Source organism: Pangasianodon hypophthalmus, chromosome 18, assembly GCF_027358585.1.
Source record: "Pangasianodon hypophthalmus isolate fPanHyp1 chromosome 18, fPanHyp1.pri, whole genome shotgun sequence".
NCBI classification, from domain to species: domain Eukaryota; kingdom Metazoa; phylum Chordata; class Actinopteri; order Siluriformes; family Pangasiidae; genus Pangasianodon; species Pangasianodon hypophthalmus.
The window spans coordinates 14063653-14082993 of NC_069727.1; the positions used below are offsets into that span (position 1 = coordinate 14063653).

The 19341-nt window shown below is 37.0% G+C and overlaps 1 protein-coding gene across 2 annotated transcripts in view; it reads left to right on the plus strand.

The window, feature by feature from the left end:
* Positions 1-19341, plus strand: part of tafa5a (TAFA chemokine like family member 5a) — a 123698-nt gene that overhangs the window by 64515 nt on the left and 39842 nt on the right. For both annotated transcript variants that reach the window (XM_026922705.3, XM_026922706.3), the window contains exon 2: positions 10933-11082. In XM_026922705.3, the coding sequence (XP_026778506.1) occupies positions 10933-11082 (150 nt within the window). The remainder of the gene's footprint in view (positions 1-10932; positions 11083-19341) is intronic.

Consider the following 19341-nt stretch of genomic DNA (forward strand, 5'->3'; position numbering starts at 1 on the left):
GCGTTTGATGAACGGCTCAAGGATACATTGCATGAAGAAGAATGACAGCACAACACAGACACACTTTGGTTAAATTGTGTCATTTCCTGCCACTAGCGAATGTCATAAACCTGAGTGCCGATCGAATAATGTGTTCTTTCATGAGGTGTAATTACTGTAGATAGGCTCCTCATAGCAAATGCAATATTTTTTTTTCTTTTTCATTCTTCCATGAATTTGAATTCCAGAGCAGATTGCTGAAGTTGAGTGCTGCTTTTTTTTATGTAATGTATCTCTAAAGAATTGCTACTTCATGGTTTGGAGTTTAGGAGCTGTGAGCAGTGCTTTATTCAGCTCTATTCGATTTCTCTACACTGATCCAGTCCATGCAGGTTTGTTGCTATTTGATCATGGTCTATTCTAATAATGGTGGTGGTGTGAGACCGACGAGGTTATTAGAAAGCCGCAGTCAGACAGAGAGGAGTGAGGGAAGGAGAGAGAGGATGTGAGCTGTCTTTATCACCCAGCTGAAGCCCGAATGGCCTCGGCCAGCTGAATGAGAGTGAGATTAAAGACAGACCGTTTCGAGGTGGCATTCAGTGTCTGAAAGCGGGCCACGGTGTTCACTGCATGCTGATGAAGCCTGCTGAATGGCTTTATGGACCTCAAACCAGCCTAAGGGTGATTACGGCTTCTCTGCTCCCAGATAAATCGCCAAAGCTTGGGGCGCCTGGCCTTCTCTGAGAGGTGAAAAATGGGGCTCGCTTTTCTCGCGAGAAGGGGTTTTAACCTGCGAAAACGCTAACCATTTAAAGACCGGCAGCATGGGCCTGAGTCGTGATCCTCTGGGAGAGGAAGCACATTTAATTACGAGGAAGTAACATCGTGGGGAGTGTAGAGAGGTTACAGAGAGCAGAAAGGGGCGGACATTTGTTTTTCCCTCCCTTCTACCTCCTCCTTCCTCTTCTCTCCTGTTGCAAGAGACGATCATTCATTGCTTGTTTCATGTCAACAGTCTGGTATAAATAGCCTCTCTTATTAAAGGGATGAACGCTAAAAAGCGGATCCGTTTCTGAAGGACAGTATCGTTTGTCTGAGTAAATTAATTAAGAGGAAGAAACAAGGTCATATAGGAAAATAGGTCATAATTCCCTTTAGGGACAATGAGCCTTCCTTAATGCTGGGTTTGTAAGCACAAGACAGGCATGCCAGTGTGTTTACTGGATTTTACAGTGTTTGCATATGTCTTCTATATATGCACACACAGACAAGCTGCACGCAGTATAAAGAGAGTGAGTCTGAGAGAAAGGTGAGAAAAAAAAATCAAATCAGCTCTCTGGATGCACCCCATGAAACCACCAGAGCACTCAGTCGAGTGAAACCAGGCCCCAAAAATACCTTAGAAAAGACAGCATCTTGACATTTTGAGACTAGGCCCACTTTTTAATGAGCGTTATTTCCAGAAGATCGTCTCCATCCCAGAAACCGTGACAGAGTGCCGATGAATGTGCGACGTGATAAACACAGACGGACACATCCTGTGAACCCTGCATGCCGCTGATTTGCTTTTAGAGAAAATGCTTGTTCCACTAAATGGGAGAGTTCTCATTTTTTACCACATTATCCCAATTTAGACATTGCCCTTTTGCACCTAGTAGCTAGTTCTACCCATCAGCATTGAGGGTGAATGCTCATACATACTTCCACCCAAAGACATAGCATCATTTTGAACTGTCCAGAACAGTCCAGTAGATATATTGGCTATGCTAAATTGTCCCAAGGTGTGAATGTGTGTGTGAATAGTACCCTGTGACACATTGCCATCACATCCAGGGTGTATTCCTGCCTCACTCCCAGTTTTCCAAGGATAGGCTTTGGATCCATGAATAAATGAATGAATGTAGCGTCCTAGGGCAGCGGAACAAACTTAGAGGAAAGCAGTGATTGGACTAATTGGGAAAGAGTAATACCATCTATCCTACCTAGACAGTAGGGCCAATTATGCTTTCTTTGCCTTGGACAAACACTGTTCCACCACTTGGGAGCATGCAGAGCTCTCTGATGCCAGACCAGCACTAGATTGCTCTCCCTTTTTACTTCATCCGTCAGTAGTACCTGTGAAAGCATTGGTACTATATCACTCACTGCTGTGATCCATGTTCAGTGCAGTAGAGGTTTGGTTTCCTATACACCAAGGCCTTCACAGTAATTGAGGAAACAAGGAGATGTGCTGTGCTGAGATGCTGAGGCTTTTCTTGCTCTTGTCTTGATTGAGCTTGTTAAAGCTTTCACTTAAAGCTATCCTGTTAGGTTAGAGCAAAGCAAAGGCTATCTAGCTTCCACTATTTCAGTGTCTGGATCCAAATTACTGTTTGGACACACAGCTTGTGATTTGGCTTCACTTTCAGAACATCTGTACTGTAATTCAGTCTAAAGAAAGGCACAGAGGTGTGTTACAGTTGTGAAACCTGCAAGAGGTCTGCAATTTACAGTGACATGAAATACTATACCAAGTTAAAGAACTATTACAAGTAAAACTGTCTGAACTGAATTGAATTATACAGTATACAGTATGACCATCACACACATATGTGCTTTTTGAACATCACATTCCAGTTGTAGTCCCCCTTTTCCCCCATATGTTTCCATTTACCTAATATATACTACTAGGCATAACTAATGCAGCAAATCATTGACACCTAGACAAGGACATTAATCACAGCTGCTCACAAACTGCCATGTACTGTGAAGCAGCAAACAGACATATTTGTTAGTTTTTGTTGTTTAGTTTAATGCGAATCTGTCTGAATAACCAGTGGAGTCACTTTGATGGTAGCCATTCTTATCATTTAATCAAGTCATGTTTAGGTCTGATGTGGAGAAAGTCACATCTACATAGCCAACTGCTTTGGTTCTGGAAGGAATTTCTGAAAATTAAAAGCTGTGACTGTATCTTTATACAGCTAAACTAATATTATAAGAGAATCATTTGCACAGTCTCATCTATTCTAAAACACATTATTTCATTGCTCTCGGCTGCAACATGCACACTTTGTTTTTCTTGCCCTTTTATTAACAAGAGAAGTTCAGGCACCAGAGGAATGCTTCCCCCTCACATGCTGCTCATTTGAACTTCTGAAAAAGAGATTGTGCGAGCTTCCACAGCAAATAACCATTTATACACATTCCTGCCTGCCTAAAGTTTTTTTTAAATATCATATCATCATTTCCTTCTTTAACCTTTGCCTTCTTTCTTTTTTTTTTTCTTCTAAAATAGACAGAGGTGGTAAAAGTACAGAAATTCTTTACTCAAGAAAAGTGTGACTATTCATCTTAATAAATATGCTGGTAAAAGTACACTTTCGAATTCTTCACTCAGTTTAAAGTAGAAAAGTAGCCTGTAAACATAAGCATGAACATAAAAGTAGAAGAATGTCTGCCTCAACTCACATTAATTTTAGTTACTGATGGTAAATTAATGCTTTTTTCACAAGGAACCATGGAACATGGGAAAAATAGCTAAGGCTAACTTATAATGTAACGGCTTTATTACTAATGTCGCAAATGTTAGCTAGCATGATGACACAAACTCGCTGAATGCTAATAGCTAGCTGACACAGTACAAAGTCTATGGAGTACAATGATGGGTATTAGGTCTTATTCTTGCTGTCACAACAAGTAGAGATTTTTCTCGTGAAATATACAACATAAAAGACAACAGTGTTAGGTGAAAGAAAAACCCAAGTTCAGATACTTAAAAACCAGGCTTCAGTACAGTAGCAAAATAAATGTACTTACTTCCAACCTCTGAATATGAACGAGATATTCCATTTTAAAATTATTTTTTTTACAAATGATTTTATAATACTTTAGTACTTTAGAGTCGCCCTTATGATCCCTCATGTCGGTGGGCCCGGAGGGTTCACACAAACATGAAATCAATCATGTATCCTTAACACCACTCATACTGGGACTGAACATTTATCAAGCAGCCCTAATAGATGGAGAAAGCAATTCTCATATGCCTGACAAGAAGGAGAAAGAAAGACGAGAAAATGCAGTATATCAATAATCATAGCATTTGTTAAGTTGCTCTGATATGAATGTGGACATGGTCATTCATCTTATCAGTAGATACATGTCTGTGTGGACAGCACACATACATTTAAATCAGCCATATCATTCAGGTGACAGGTACACTTGATGGAAAAATGTCAAATGGCAATCCTTTTTGATGGAAAACCAAACTAAAAGAGAAAATGATGAGACAAGGGCATAGAATAGTGAGTGTGCGTGTGTGTGTATTTTTGTGTGTGTGTGTTCCCCATGTAACACTGATTTGTTTCTTCAAACTAGTAACATTCATTTATTCAAATTCATTAGTTGATTTTTCTTGGTCAAGGTGGTGGCTCTATCCCAGGAACATCACTTGCCACAAGACAAGAATACACCTCAGATGTGACGCCAGTCCATCGCAGAGCACCATTTACACAAACATTCACAGATTCATTCACGCCTAGTGCCAATTAACAGTAGCCAATCCACATACCGGGATGTTGTTAAGATGTGGGAGGAAACCAGAGAAGCGAGAGGAAACCCAAACAGACATGGGGTGAACGTACACAGAAACTCCGCACAGACAATAATCCATGCTCAAGATTGGAGCTGCCACCAAAACTAGAAGCAAAACTAGCAACAAAATTAACCAAATGTGTGTTGTTTCTCTGTATCAGAAATGTGAAGAATGTACATTACAAAATAGCACATATATATCATAGTCCCTTTGCTAATTGGGATTTTTTTTTTTTTTTTTTGATCCTCTGATACTTTCAGCCTTCAGAATAATGTGCGATCATAAACTAATCAGTTTTGGAAGACACCTGACCTGTGTGCACTAACTGGGTTGCATTCCAGGGAAGCATGTTTCCACCAAGATTCCTTGTAAGAATAAACTTGCAAGGGCACAAAAATGGAGAACATCTTGCTTGTACTCGACATATTACAAACGTATTTCCAATTTCTCATCTCATTTACTATATTCAGCCAATAATGAACCATTTAGTTAAAATAAAAGAACTTACAACTTAAGGTACAAATTAACTTAACTTATAAATCGCCTCACCTAGCAATGCGTCACCTCATCACTATGTTTCACAAAATGGAATTGGTTTTTCAGTTAGATAAAATTGGTGTCCTTGCCAAGACACGACTTGATGCTTTCTTGATATTTTGCTAGAGGTATGAGGGTACAATTAAGAGCAGTTTTTTTTAACCTATTCTTGGTGTATTACGATTGTCGTTGTCATCGAATGAGCACACACAAATGTAATAATAAACAAAAATACATATAATGCATTAAATCATAATAAAAAATAAATTAAACTTTGTATAACTTGAAGATGATGAGTCGGAACTGCAATTTATGACAAACATCTGAACTATCTTAACTACAGTATACAACTTTGCAGGAACCAAACAAAAGGCAAATATTTTATATTTAAAAATGTAACAAAATAAATAACAATATTTGACACTAACATTTAAAATATTAACAAGACATAAGCTGATAATTGTGAGGAACAGGTGGTGAGAGTGATTAGAGTCTATTCAGTCCGTGAAGCCTACGCAGGGCACTTTAAATATAGGTCAAGTTTAAGTAAGAGACATTTTGCCATTAAATTATTAAGAAAAGCAATTTGTAAGTAAAAGGAATTAAACAGCTAAGAGTAGTGCTGTAGCGTATGAGAACTCTGATACAAGTTTAATGTTTTTCTCTGTCAGTTAACAGCCTATAAATATTAATTTACAATATGAGACAACTAAACTTCAACTGCTAAATGAAAATGATGGGGAGGTTATTGTTGCTTAGTACAATTATTCAGTATTAATAAGACCGTGTCGTTGGTTGTCAGTGGTTGTGTGACAGTTTACTTTGAAGAGAATTCCAAATGGTCATTGCTTTGGACCTAGAGAAAGAGACCCTCCAGAGTTCCCACTAGCTATGTTTACATGCAGACTAATCTGTTAATAATTCAACTCGAAGCTCAATTGGAATAAAAATCGTTAACACCTCAATCATAGGAGAGGCCAATCTGAATGATATTCCTATCCAACTAAACAAACTGGGTAATCCTATTACTAATCCAAGTAGAAGCATAATAGTAATGCAAACTTTTGTGTCTGATTACTCTTACTATCAGAATCTCTCTCTCTCTATCAGAATGCTTCCATTCTGAGCCAGCATGTTTGGGTCACGATGTGTTTCTTGTGCAAGAAAACAGTCCATAGTTCACATTACATGTTATAATCTATTTAAAATAATCACGAGGTTGGATGGGTGGTGGCGTCACTTTTTATGAGACAAAGGCAGGAAGTAAATTGACATCAGTAAAGTTTATTGTTTAATATTTGCCGGACATTCAATGAGGATGCAGAACCTTTTGTAAAGAAAGGGTGAAAACATTGATCAAACCTTCATTTCTTATTATTAACAGACAATATTTAATGGTGGTAATATTAAAAAATGAGTAAAGATATTATACCAGTGGGCAATGCATGCATTATTTTCAATAACCATAAAAAAGCTGAGCAAATTTACTGCAGTCAGAAACTCCTTTTCTCACTGTTTGGTTAAAAATCACAATTGGATGTTTTTTCTGAGACAGAAATAATTTAAAACTCGTTAGCAACACAGGTAATGTGCCCATCTTTGTTCATCTTTGTTGTGATAATGTTGGCACAAAACCTCATTCCCTGCACATGCATAACTTTGGATCAGATTTATATACACAGACATATATATTGGAATGAATTTATTCAGATTGGTGAAAATCTTTGCATGTAAACATTCAAAGCAACTGTACTATGACTTCAGAGGAAGTCAAGCTTAGTCATGATCCTTTTACAATAGACCGCAGTCCAGATCACATGGTCTGAGTGGACTCAGACTCAGTGGAGCAGGAGGATACCAGGGAGCTGAAAATTGGTGGCTTCTTTGAAATGACCATGGTGAGCTTTCCTCTAACAACAGGAATCCACAATACCTTGGAGCTTTTAAAAAATCCTAATGATAGAAATCAGAGAAAAGAGTCTGGAGAACTAACCTTCAGACTTTCAGATGAGGTTGTGCTGCACTTTGCACCCCTGTGCTAAAATCAGACACAATATTATCCAAGCAAGGCGAAGGATCTACTCTCTTTTGCAAATATAAAAATGGTAAAAGGGGAACTGACAGGCTAAAGAGAGTCTACGAAACAAAGTGCTAACAAAATGAGAAAGAGAGAGAGAGAGAGAGAGAGAGAGAGAGATTTCCCTGCTGCAATGCACACATGACAAGTCATTATCCAGCATCATCCAGATGAACAGGGAGGCGGTGGAAGTTAAATTAAAAGAAAGATGATGAAGAGCAAAGGACAGAGAGAGAGAGAGAGAGAGAATACAGGAAGGAAAGAGGAAGAAGGAGAGAAAAAGACCAGCTCCTGAGAAGGACATGGAATTAAAAACCATCACTGCATGCAGAGAATGACAACATCAGAAACAGCAGCAGCCAGCCATCACTGCCGATTTGCATCCATTTAAGTGCAACAGTTCCAGTACTGATAAGGCTGCTAAGTGCTTTTTCATTCCTAAAAGCAATGAAGAGAGAGAGAGAGAGAGAGAGAGAGAGCTTTACAGAAAGAACTCTGAAAGAATGGAAAGATAGTGAGGGTATTGTAAGTGTTTCCATATATCAATTATTTATATGTAGAGATATTTGACATTGGGGAGATGGAGGAACAAATTGTTCCAAAAAAAAAAAGAAAAGAAAAGAGAAGGTTCTCACCTGGAGAATGAAATTCATTTGCACTCTGCATCATAAGACAGTCTGTGTTCCCGTCCCCAAAGTTATGTGTGCCTGTAGTAGGAATGGCATGAATAATTGTCTTAGCTTACAGAAAAGTCACATGAACCTAACAGTAAACCAGTGGTTTTTAGACACAGTACATATTTCACTCATTCTTCACATGTAGTGCAAGAGGTTTTATTTTTTTAAATGTAATTTTCTGACATGATTAATTCCCTTTCACATGTGATCACATATTATTCACATAATCACATATGAAAAACCTATGATTACATGTGAAATGTACTGTATGTGATTTTTTTTTTTGCATAAGGTTCGAAAGCAAGGCCAAGGCTGGCAGATTTAAAAACAGAATCTGGTTATCACAGTCATTATTGTTTTGAAAAATCGCAATCATAGACTATTGAACACTCACGCCCAGTTAATGCAGAGCAATCCATATTCATAGGCAAAACAATAAAGTTTAGAAATGAGACAGTGGAAATTAGAAAAAGCAAGGAGCTAGATACACTTGGAATAACAGCTTTTAGACAGACAGCAGCAAAATTGAATTCATAAGCAAGTTAAAAAATAAGAGGTTTGTTAAATTCACTAGTCATTCATTTATTGAAGGGAAATGAAGCTGAAAATGTGTGTGATATAGACAGTAGTGGCTGATTGCATTCACTGCTACCTGATGTTGACTAGCTAACTTAATCTTTCATTGACTATGTGAGTTTTATTAAGATTACAGACACAGACAGCAATGTCATTGATGTGATCATTTTCACCACCATAGCAGTTTTGTCTCTGTCCTTCCATTTTGTGGTGCATGGTGGGAAAGGTCAGTTAGAAAAAGTATCTCTTGTTTCACCAGTCATTTGCAATATACAGTATGCAATACATCATATAGGTCTTTTTATGGTACTACATTTTTTGCGCATGGAGAGACAGCTAGGGTTCAAACACGGGAGTTTAAATTTAGACTAAGGAGACATAGTAAGAGTAATCACAAGGAACAGCTATGAACTCGGGATGTAACTGAATGTGATTTTGTAATTAACTGAAAATGTGTTCTAAACATGTACAAAGGAGGAATAGGAAAAAGGAGATACATTTATTTTTTTATATTTTATTGCCAAACCTGCCAGAACGGTTCATAGGGCATCTGGTTGAGACGAGGGGTGTGCATAGGGACTGGGATCACGCAGGATGCAGCAAAAAAAAATTGCATGAGCAAGAGGTATTTACTTTACAAGCATGATTATGAGGCATTACAGTATAAAGTGAAACTTTATGTAAACACTCATAATTTGCAGTCACAGTCACTCAATTTGCAGATCATTTTCTGTCATTTAAAAGAAAACATTGAATGAAATATATCTATTGTGTACACAGCACAGTTTCATTCTACAATACATATTTAGATTTTTTTTTTGGTCATAAATACATTTGTTTTTATTTTGCAAACAAAATCCTACAATTTTGCGTGGTAGGTTTTCTAACATAATTAAAGAAGTCTTGTATTGGGCTTTTTAACCCTTAAACTCTGGAACTGCTGTTCAGTTATTCATGTTAAAGCATGTTATTCAGAACCTACAATGGCTTATTCAGTAAAACGAATTTTGTTGTAGTTAAGAGAGTGATAAATGTTTAACTTGAAGGTTAACCTGAATGACAAATGAAAATAAAGCCTCTGCTGATTTTCTGCTTGATTATATTATCATAGAATGAAAGAACGGTATGGTTCATCACATATGCGCAAACACAAACCAAAAGGATTTGATTCTTATTACTTGAAAGATTAAACAACATCTGTGGCCCCTCACACACTCCTGTGACCCTTTAGTGAGGCGTCTTTATTAGCCCGAGATGAACCTCTGTGTGGCCATTATTAACTCTGGTTTGGGAGCTAAGCTTCAGGGTCAGATGAGATCCAACTTCTGGCCCTGCTGTCAATCAAAATTTGCATGCCTGACAGTGAGAAGGAGTCAATCTCACCTACACATGCACATCATAATCACTGCACCGGGGCAGAAATGTCACTTAGCACTAAGCGAAGGTCCATAGAACTGCATTAGTATGGATGTAATGTACTTCATTTATGGGCAGCGAACACAGCCTTGAGTCAGTATAGAAAGGACAGAAAGAAGCTCTTCCAGATGAAAGTAAATTGCTCTAGGCAAACATCCAGAGGGGACTGTATGCTTTTGTGTGTTGAGTTTGAGTGCTCTGAGACATACTCATGGATTAGGCTGTTTTTTTTTTTCGAAATCTTTTGTCCTACAGCTGAAATGCATCATGGTCCAAAAGTCAGAATGCACTACCAAGAGTAGTATTGATTTTGTCATTTACTAATACATTTTACTCCTCTCTGTTTAGTTTGCATTTAACTAGATTGTTGCATTTTTAACAAATTGTAATGATTTACATATTTCATTCAGTTAGTAATGTGTATGTAACTATATATAACCCACTGGATATTCTGTTCTTTTATTTCCAATTATAACTATTCACTGTATATGCTCACTACAGGATATAATATAATGGCATTGCAGAATATATGTAGTGCCTGAAGTAATACATGCTCAATATAACCCAGTTGAGATTTAGGCTTCCAGCTGGAAAATGTTAACTACTCACATGTAATATCAGGTGTAGGACTTCTTCAATTAAAAAAAAAGATAAATAAAAATATGAAAATAAAATATGACCTGCTTGTTGATTTGTGCCATCAATTATACTAACCAATATAATTATTTTTCTATTCTGAATAATAATGTGCTTCCTATAACAGTTGCCTAAAGGAAAAAAAAAAAAAAAACACCTTCACTTATACCTCATCTGGAAATCTAGGATCTAGGTTTCATGAATATGCAAATTGAAAATGCCATCCAGTCTACACCTACTGTTGTATGGCTTGTATTTGCATATTGGAACATGATTGGCTCTGATAACTTATCACACAATAACACTGACTAACTGACTAAACTGCAAACCCAAAACCTAAAAAAAGCCCCTTGTAATTGTGTTTTACCCTCAAAGAGATCCTAATGATCCCTGCATGATGAGTACGATTGTGACTGAAGTCTTGTCTCTTTAGATTGTGACTCTGCCTCTGTGCTCTATAGGTCAGTTGGCGGCCGGGACGTGTGAGATTGTGACATTGGACAGAGATAGCAGTCAGCCACGGAGGACCATAGCTCGGCAGACAGCCCGCTGTGCCTGCAAGAAAGGCCAAATTGCCGGTACGACCAGAGCCAGCCCTGCCTGTGTGGACGGTAAGTGGAGCTTTGTGTCAAAATCCTTGGTGAAAAGACAGATGTGTCAGCTTCTGCAAAAATCAGTACTCACTGATACAGTTCTGGATATAAGAGGAAAAAGACACAAGCTCACAGTAGAATGTCTATTGGACTTCTATTTAGAGCTGTCTGAAAAGAAATTTCTCCAAATAATGTGAATTGCAGATTTGGGTTTAGTGTTGCAGCAATTAAGACATGTTCAACAAGATTATAACAGAACTTACAGTATGTAGATTCATGTTCCCCTCTGTTTAGTCACCTCAGACGTAAAACTTTCAGCTATTCACAATGTCACCATGCACTATGTATGCTTACTATATATTGTTTACCATAATAGCATTGTAGATTGTACAGTGCACTACATGCTCAATAGATCAGCATTTGAAAATCATCCACAGAGAAAATGCATTCAATACATGCCTGCAAATACTTACACTTATATTACTTTAAAGACTTTGTGGTTTTATATTTAATTAAAACATTTAGACAAGATGGAAACGTAGGTTTAGTTAAAATATCTCATGCATTTTAGCACGTGAACTGACAACGATTATTTGGACAAAAAGTTAAGCAGGTGTGTGTTTTCATAAGAATTAAGTTAAGTGGTTAAACATACAGATAATTTCTAACGTTCAAAGAAATTAGTTTCTAATTACAGCTTTTAGAAAAAAACATTATTTGGTTTGTGTCTAGATGTGTGGAATCTCTAATAGGTATTAGGTAAAATCCAGTTACAGATCATTTTCGTTTCACAGAACCCCTGTAGACAGATAAAGCATTATCCATTCAAAGTGCCCTCAGGCAATCTCTCAGATACCAGGTTCCAGGTTGCACTTGCGCCACTTGTTCGGTTAAAAACATTTTAGATTTCCAAACATTAATTTCCCAGCACAAAATTATATGTTACAGAAAAATGTTTGTATGCCAGTAAAGAAAGCAGCATCTTACGTAAGAGATCACTTTTCAGACAAAAAACATTTTGCAGGCTGCTGGGTTTTAAATGCAAAAATAAGAAGCAAGTCTCCAGAAGAACTGTGGCTAGTTCCACAAGATGCTCAGTAAAATTTATCCGCTAATTTCCTCATAAAACTGCACAAATTGTACCTGAGATTACTATTTATTTATTTTTTTTAAATCCAAGGGTCATCACACCAAATATGTTTCATTTATTACCATTTTTTTATTCATTCATACCGTATTATTATTCATTTATTACCTTTTACTGCTCTTTATAGTATTTTTTTTAATGTAGAATCATTTAATTTCATTATTTCTGAAGGCATCTTTGCTCCATAGCATTTCTTTGCATGTGCCTAAGGCTTTTGCACAGTACTGTATAATGCAAAGAAATGAGTCTTCCTTTTCCAATGTCCAAATATTTTGGGATAGTTTCAATTCTTTTGTGTGGTTGGGCTCACAACCTGGCAACCTTGGTTAATGATATTACCTCGTCTGTGTGTGCCTCACACACTGTGACAGGAAACATACATGCTGTATCGAGCACAGTTGAAAAAAAAAAAGGTTCATGTAAGCTGTTAGGCTGTATGTTGGATGAATATGCTGGATGCTGGATGCCTGCTATGGAGTCACTCTAAAAATTCACTAGATAGTAGCCTATAGCTATGTCGTTATTAATGTTGTTCTGTCTCACTAAAATCTATGGCCAAGAGCTGCTGCTGGTTCTGCTTCCAATGTCTTGAAAATCTCTGCATTTGTTTTCAGCTGCATGAGGAAGTGTGTGTTTGTTTGCTGAAGGAGCAGGCAGGGCTAGAGATGTGTTAAAGAAACAGCGCTATTAGAACAACAAAGGCCCTTTATTCTTCCCTTGTGCACGCTACCATCCCCAAGTTTTAGTATTAGTGTCACAGCATGTCTGGACAAACACGCTCTTTCTCTGTAAACCACCCCCCTCTGTCTCTCATTCTGTCTTTCTGTCTCTGTCTCTGTCTCTCTCTCCATCAATAGCCATAGCTGATCTGGTGTAGAAATGAATCCACAGGGGCAGGATGTGGTGGAACAAAAAGTAAAATAGTGAGGAAAGGAAAGGAAACGAATGCGATTTCAATCATTTTAATCTCCACCAAGGTCTCATCACAGTCGTGCTTTCACCAGCATGCTCGGTGTGACGCACTCTGGGTCCCATATTCTACACACAGGTCACTCCTTAAGTAAGATAATCCACAGGGCCAAGAAGCATTGCCACTGTAATACTCATCCTGTGCGTATGTGTGTGGGTGTGTGTGTGGAAGATTGGATCTATATATAGAAAGGTCAAGAAGATGGATACAAAGAAAACAATATAGGGAAGCTTGTGTATTCTTGGAAAGTGTCTCACAGATCAGATCTCAGACACCCATTTAAAAACATGAGGAGCTAAAGCTCACAAAGCTTCCTCTCTGTATCCCTAACGCTGTATCCCACCAAAACCAGGGCACAAAAATAAATAAAGCAGAAGCACACTTCCACCATTTCCAATGGCATTCCAAACTGTTCTGGTCAATTCATTGGTTTAATCCACTAGAGGGACATAGTGGGCATTGTTCGCTTCTCATGTTGCATAAATACACTCACGATTTATCAGTAATTTCATGCTGTCTGCTCATCCTTCATCTGTAACAATGTATCAGGTTGCGGATATTGATTTCTATTAAAAGCCAAGTGAAGGGAGAGATGGCTGCTTTTCCCCAGTCATCTGAAGTGAGTGAGCCGTGAGACCGATTAGGACGTCCCAGACAAGATGAAAGAATGTGGACAATGTAGAGGAACCTGAAAAGTAGGATAGTCATAAAGAGAGTCATAAAGCTCTCTTCTGTGCAGTGTGGAGTTATTCTGGGACTTGCTGTTTATACTGAATGTGAGAAATGCACATATAATAAATAGCCTTCAGTATTATTATGTTACCATGCTGTTGGTATATGTATGGGGAAATCAGCAGGATATGTAGACGATGTACTTTATTTGTAAGGGAAGAAACCCAGAAATAAATGTGCATGACTGATGTAATGGCTGCATGGGTGATGTAATTCTTTCAGATCACATATCAAACTATAAACATTTTCATGGGAAGCAAATTGATTCATGTTGGAAATGTGACTGTGGCATTATGAGTAGTTATTTTGTACTGGTAGTAAAAGTCATCATAATCATCATCATAATCATTATCATCATCATCATCATCATAAAATGCTGCATAGGAAATGAATTTTCATAGGTTATACATGTGAAGAAACCTAAAATAGCTAAAAAAAGTTTACCTTATGCTTATGCCATTATGGATATTTGTGGGTTGGTGCCTTTTAAACTTGGTACTTTTTAAAAATACCCTAAACTTTAATTTTGATGATTAAATTCTTCCATAATAATAAATTTAATATGCAGATTGACCAACATGTGAAAGCTGTCACTGCAGTGTTTTTCTTATAAGAAACAGAGGGAACTAAAATGTGAATGTGTGACAAATGTGAAAAAATAGATGGGAAAAATTGTGTTCCAATATGCAAATGCAGCCAATATAATGAGTGCATGTAGGTTTGGTGGAGTTTCCAAATTGCATATTTATAGAATCTGAATTTCAACGTGGGTAACTGAGTCATTTACTAATTGTGAATAATTGTTATATAATGCAGTGCTTTATATTTTATGTCAAACTCTTTGAAAATGTAGTTTTACACAAATATCTTGAAATACTGAAAGTAAACAGATGCTTATTCACTATATTACAAAAATGTTAATTATTGAAAGTGGCTATATGGATATATTTTTTTTATTTACATCAACAAGCATGGAAAAATACTGCCTTATTTCTAGGTGTTAATGAGAAAAGACAAAGAGATACAGGAAGCGAGAGAGATAGATGCAGATGCAGCTAGGGTTACACTGGTAGGTGGTTAACCGGCTCATCAGGGTGACATGCCAGCGTTTTTTTTATTTTGCTTTTTTCCATATCATTTTTTTTTCACCATTTACACTTGCTTTATAAAAACATTTGTCTGAACAGGCATAAGCATCATTGCTTTTAAATCAAGTGGAGTAGTGTATTACAAAAAAAGAGTAAAATCAGGTAACAATGATAAACAGTACATTGTTTGATTTTTATGTATTCTCCATGTTTTTAGCTACTTTTCTATTTCAAGTCAATTTCACAGCCTTTCTTAAGGAATCTGTGTTGTGTGACTTTTTTATGAATTAATTTGTAGTTGAACAGTTTCGCTTTTAATGTGGTGATTATTTTCAATTTATATTTTTTTTAGCATTAGCCCTATTACATAACCACATACAGTATGTAATGAATACAACAAAATGGTATAGTGTGATGTGTTAGTAACCTAATTACTAATTACTAGTTACTAATTTGTAAAGGATTATATATATTTTTTTATTTATTAATGAATGACATGTTAGATCCTCTTACCAATTATGCTACAGCATCAATAAACAGTCATTGCCACATTCTCTTTTTTTTCTCTCTTGAAAATTCAGCTTGTCATGTTATCGAGAAAACTTAAAGCCCAAAGTCCTCTGTACTGAAGACTTTCCCATGAATGAAAAATGCTGAATGTTACAAGGTGCCAACAGTGGGGACTCATTCCATAATTTGTGTCCCCTTACAGAAAGCTTGACACATTTTTAAATCCGTATTATGTGGTGCATCTACCGTACAGGTCCCTGTGAGTTAATTGTTACTATCGAGTTGCTAACATACTAGAACAAGTGCATTAAAATAAACCTGTCATTTGGCTTGCAGCTAGAACTATTAAGCAGAGCTGCTGTTATAGAAAATTAATCAACCCCTTCTGACCAATCAGAACTGAGAATTCAACAGTGGTGTGTATAATATTTTATTACTTCAGTGTATTTTATTTCAGTGAGCTTTCAGTGAGGCTGTTTGCATAATAAATAAATATATGAATTTAACTCAGTTGTTACAAAATTTCAAATTGTGCTCTTTGCTTAAAAATATGTTAGTTATTAGATAAACTTAAATGTTTTACCAGAACACCCTTAGACCCAGCTACAGTATAGATCTGCATCTAGGGTCTCTATACCATTACATTTACCTTAAAAAATATACCTCCTTGTCAAATAAACCCCATTTCATTTCACATTATTATTCAGATGTGGCTGCATGCTTAAAATAAGCAAGCCCCAAACAACACACAGACAGTATAATGTGTATCCGTGCCTTGTTCCAGTCTACAGCATGAGTCATTCTTCAGGCTACAGATCCGACAGCACTACAATAGCATCAGTGCCGATCTACACAGTGTAACAGAAAAGGACTATGGAGTCAAAGTGATGAGAATGAATCATTCCACTAATCATTTGTTCCATAGACAGTGTGTAGGCTGGTGCTTTTGTATGGATCCCACACAGATCTGAATTTGAAGGTCAAATCTGTAAAGCTGCAATTCCTTATGTGTGACAGTTTTTACTTACAGGAAACTGTTAATGATTTCGTTCTTTGCATGTGTAATAGCGCCACTAGTTAATGTTCTGCAAAAGGTAACTAATTAAGCAAAGGAATAATACTGATGTTGCTTATTACTGCTTGGTTTAATTAGTGTTTAGTCTTTTGGTTTACACAATGTAATGCTGTTTGAGAAAGACAAGCTTCAAGTGGGCACAGATGGGTTTATTAATAGTAAGCAAGGCAGAGTAGAGTTAAATGAGTTTCGCAGTGAGGTTATTCAGTGGATACTGCAGATAATAGAGATTAAGACAAAGACACGAAAGAGAACGGTCTTTTCAAGTCTACTGTGAGTGCCTGTGTTTCTCTCACAGCAAGAAAACAACAAATCAAATCAATTTTATTGTCATCCCATAGACACAAACATATGCACTGGAATGAAATTTTATGCATCCAGCACCATGATGCAACATGCATGACATTTACATTTATTCATATGGCTGACAAATGAGACAGGATACAATTGAGTGTTTAGGGTGTTGCCCAATATGGAAGACATGATGGTGCTGGGATTTCAACCCACAACTTTCCAATCAGGATCCTAAAGCTTTAACAAATGAACCCCCTATACACATGGACTATGTACACATAACAATATAGTGTGCAATGAATATAAAACAGTGCAATAACAGGACAGTATGAGAACAGAGTAATACGACATTAGAATATTTTTTGTCTTTCAGCAAGTCTAAGAATTCCTTCAATTCCTTCAGCATTCCCTTGACCATTTCCTTTGATTCCTTTGAGGACTGTATGCCAAGTACATTTCCTGTGAAATACAGATACAGGACCTGTGTACCGACATGGATATCTATCCAAGCTTCGAAAGTGTGAAAAAGCACGGAGTAAATGTTGCCAATCTTAGTCCTGAAGTACTCACTTTACAACACATATTAGTGTTAACACACCTAAACCAATTATTAAGCTGATTAACAGCACTTCCTGAGTAGAATTGGATGTATTAGAGCAGAGAAGACATCAAAATGTGTTCCGGAGCAAAAGGCACACATCACATTTTGCCCTACACAACACATTTGCTCAGTCAAAATTAATTACACAAGGCTAGCAATCGCAAGAGAGATTAGTCAGGGAGAAGATGGAAGATTCTCTTGCATGAACATGTAAAACAGTTATGCCCATCCTTTCTTCAGTGGATAATCTCACAGTGTACTGTAGACTTGTAACTGCTATAATCAGAAAGACTGTCCTGTCCTCATCCCAGGACTCTCATTCACAACATGCATATACTGAACATCATTTCAACACACTCAATCCTGTCTGACTTTACTTTTCTACACCTGTATAGTGTTATGATTCATAATCCCTGTGTCTGCTGTCACCCAAAAGAGAATGGGTTTCTTTTTTAGTGTGGTTCCTCTCAAGGTTTCTTCCTCTTGTCATCACAGTGAGGTTTTCTTTACCACTGTCACCTCTGGCCTGTTCATTAGGAATCTAAATCTACCTCCAGATTTCTGTAAAGTTGCTTTGTATTAATATCTATTGTTAAAAGTTCTATACAAATAAAATGAACTGAATTCAATTAATGACATATCAACTGTATGAATCAAATTTAGTAGAACACAAGCTCTTATTTGTGACAAATAAAATAATTCAATCAATTGTATGCAGGTAGTAATAGTAAAGTAATAAAGTAGCCTATTTATGCTGAAATGTTGTGACATAATTAGGATTTTTAAGGTTTTGTTTGAACTCAGGAAAAAACAATTTTGGCCTCACTTCTATGCTAAGAGTGGGATTAGAGAGGCAATTTAGTTTTTTTGTGAGTTTAAAAAACACCACTATGTCAGCAGAATTTGAATACCACACCCCCTGTTGTGCCAATCAAACCACATCAGCACAGGTGTGTTAATTTCTAGGCACCAAAATAGCATAAATGGAAAAAATAGCTTGCTATACCGATAAATAATTTTTGCACCTGCAAGAGAATGAAGCCTCAAATGTAACACAGTTGTGCACATAGGAACTGAACTAAAAAAAGTGTTGACTTTGAATACAGAAATCACTGAGAATCTTAAAAGTCATGTTAACACTTTGAGTTTGGACAAGAGCAATGGGAATTAGTAGATTCTCCCGAGGAACAGTTTCTCATTCAGTGGTGATAGCATGTCCTTCTGAGCACAAAAACCAGAGGAGACAGAGATCCTGCTTCCCATAAGGGCTGCATAGTGGAAAGGATACTGATGAATTACTTGTCACTTGATAAGACTTGATATTCCGTCAACAACAAGACTCTGAACGATGACAACAATGAAAACCCAGAGCTCAAAATGGAACTATTTAGTCTGAACACATGCCGTTTGGAGACAGTGCCCATTGGGAAAGCTCGAACAGAGTCAGGAAATGCAGAAGAACCAGCAAACACCAACTACCCTACCTGCTGTATTTGAACAGGCTATGGATATGCTTCTGAACCAAGTGCTGATATTTCTTCAGGGATTGCTTATCAAAGCATCATTTTGGATGGTTTGCTTAAATTATGTGTGGCGCTTTTTATAGTGAACAGAAATGTAATATTCAAAAAAAAAAAAAAAAAAAAAAAGAGCTGGCAAATCTCCCGCAGGGCCACAAGCAGACATGTCACATGAACATTAGCATAGAAATAAAAACCGTAGCCTAGTGGAGCTCATTTTAAGAAACCTTTGCCATCTATTAACATTCACTTTTCTCCTTCTTTTCAGTAGTCCTTTCTTATTAGTATGACTATACGCAGTTTCAACAATGAAGGCCTTGTTGAGAATAGGGTCCAAATG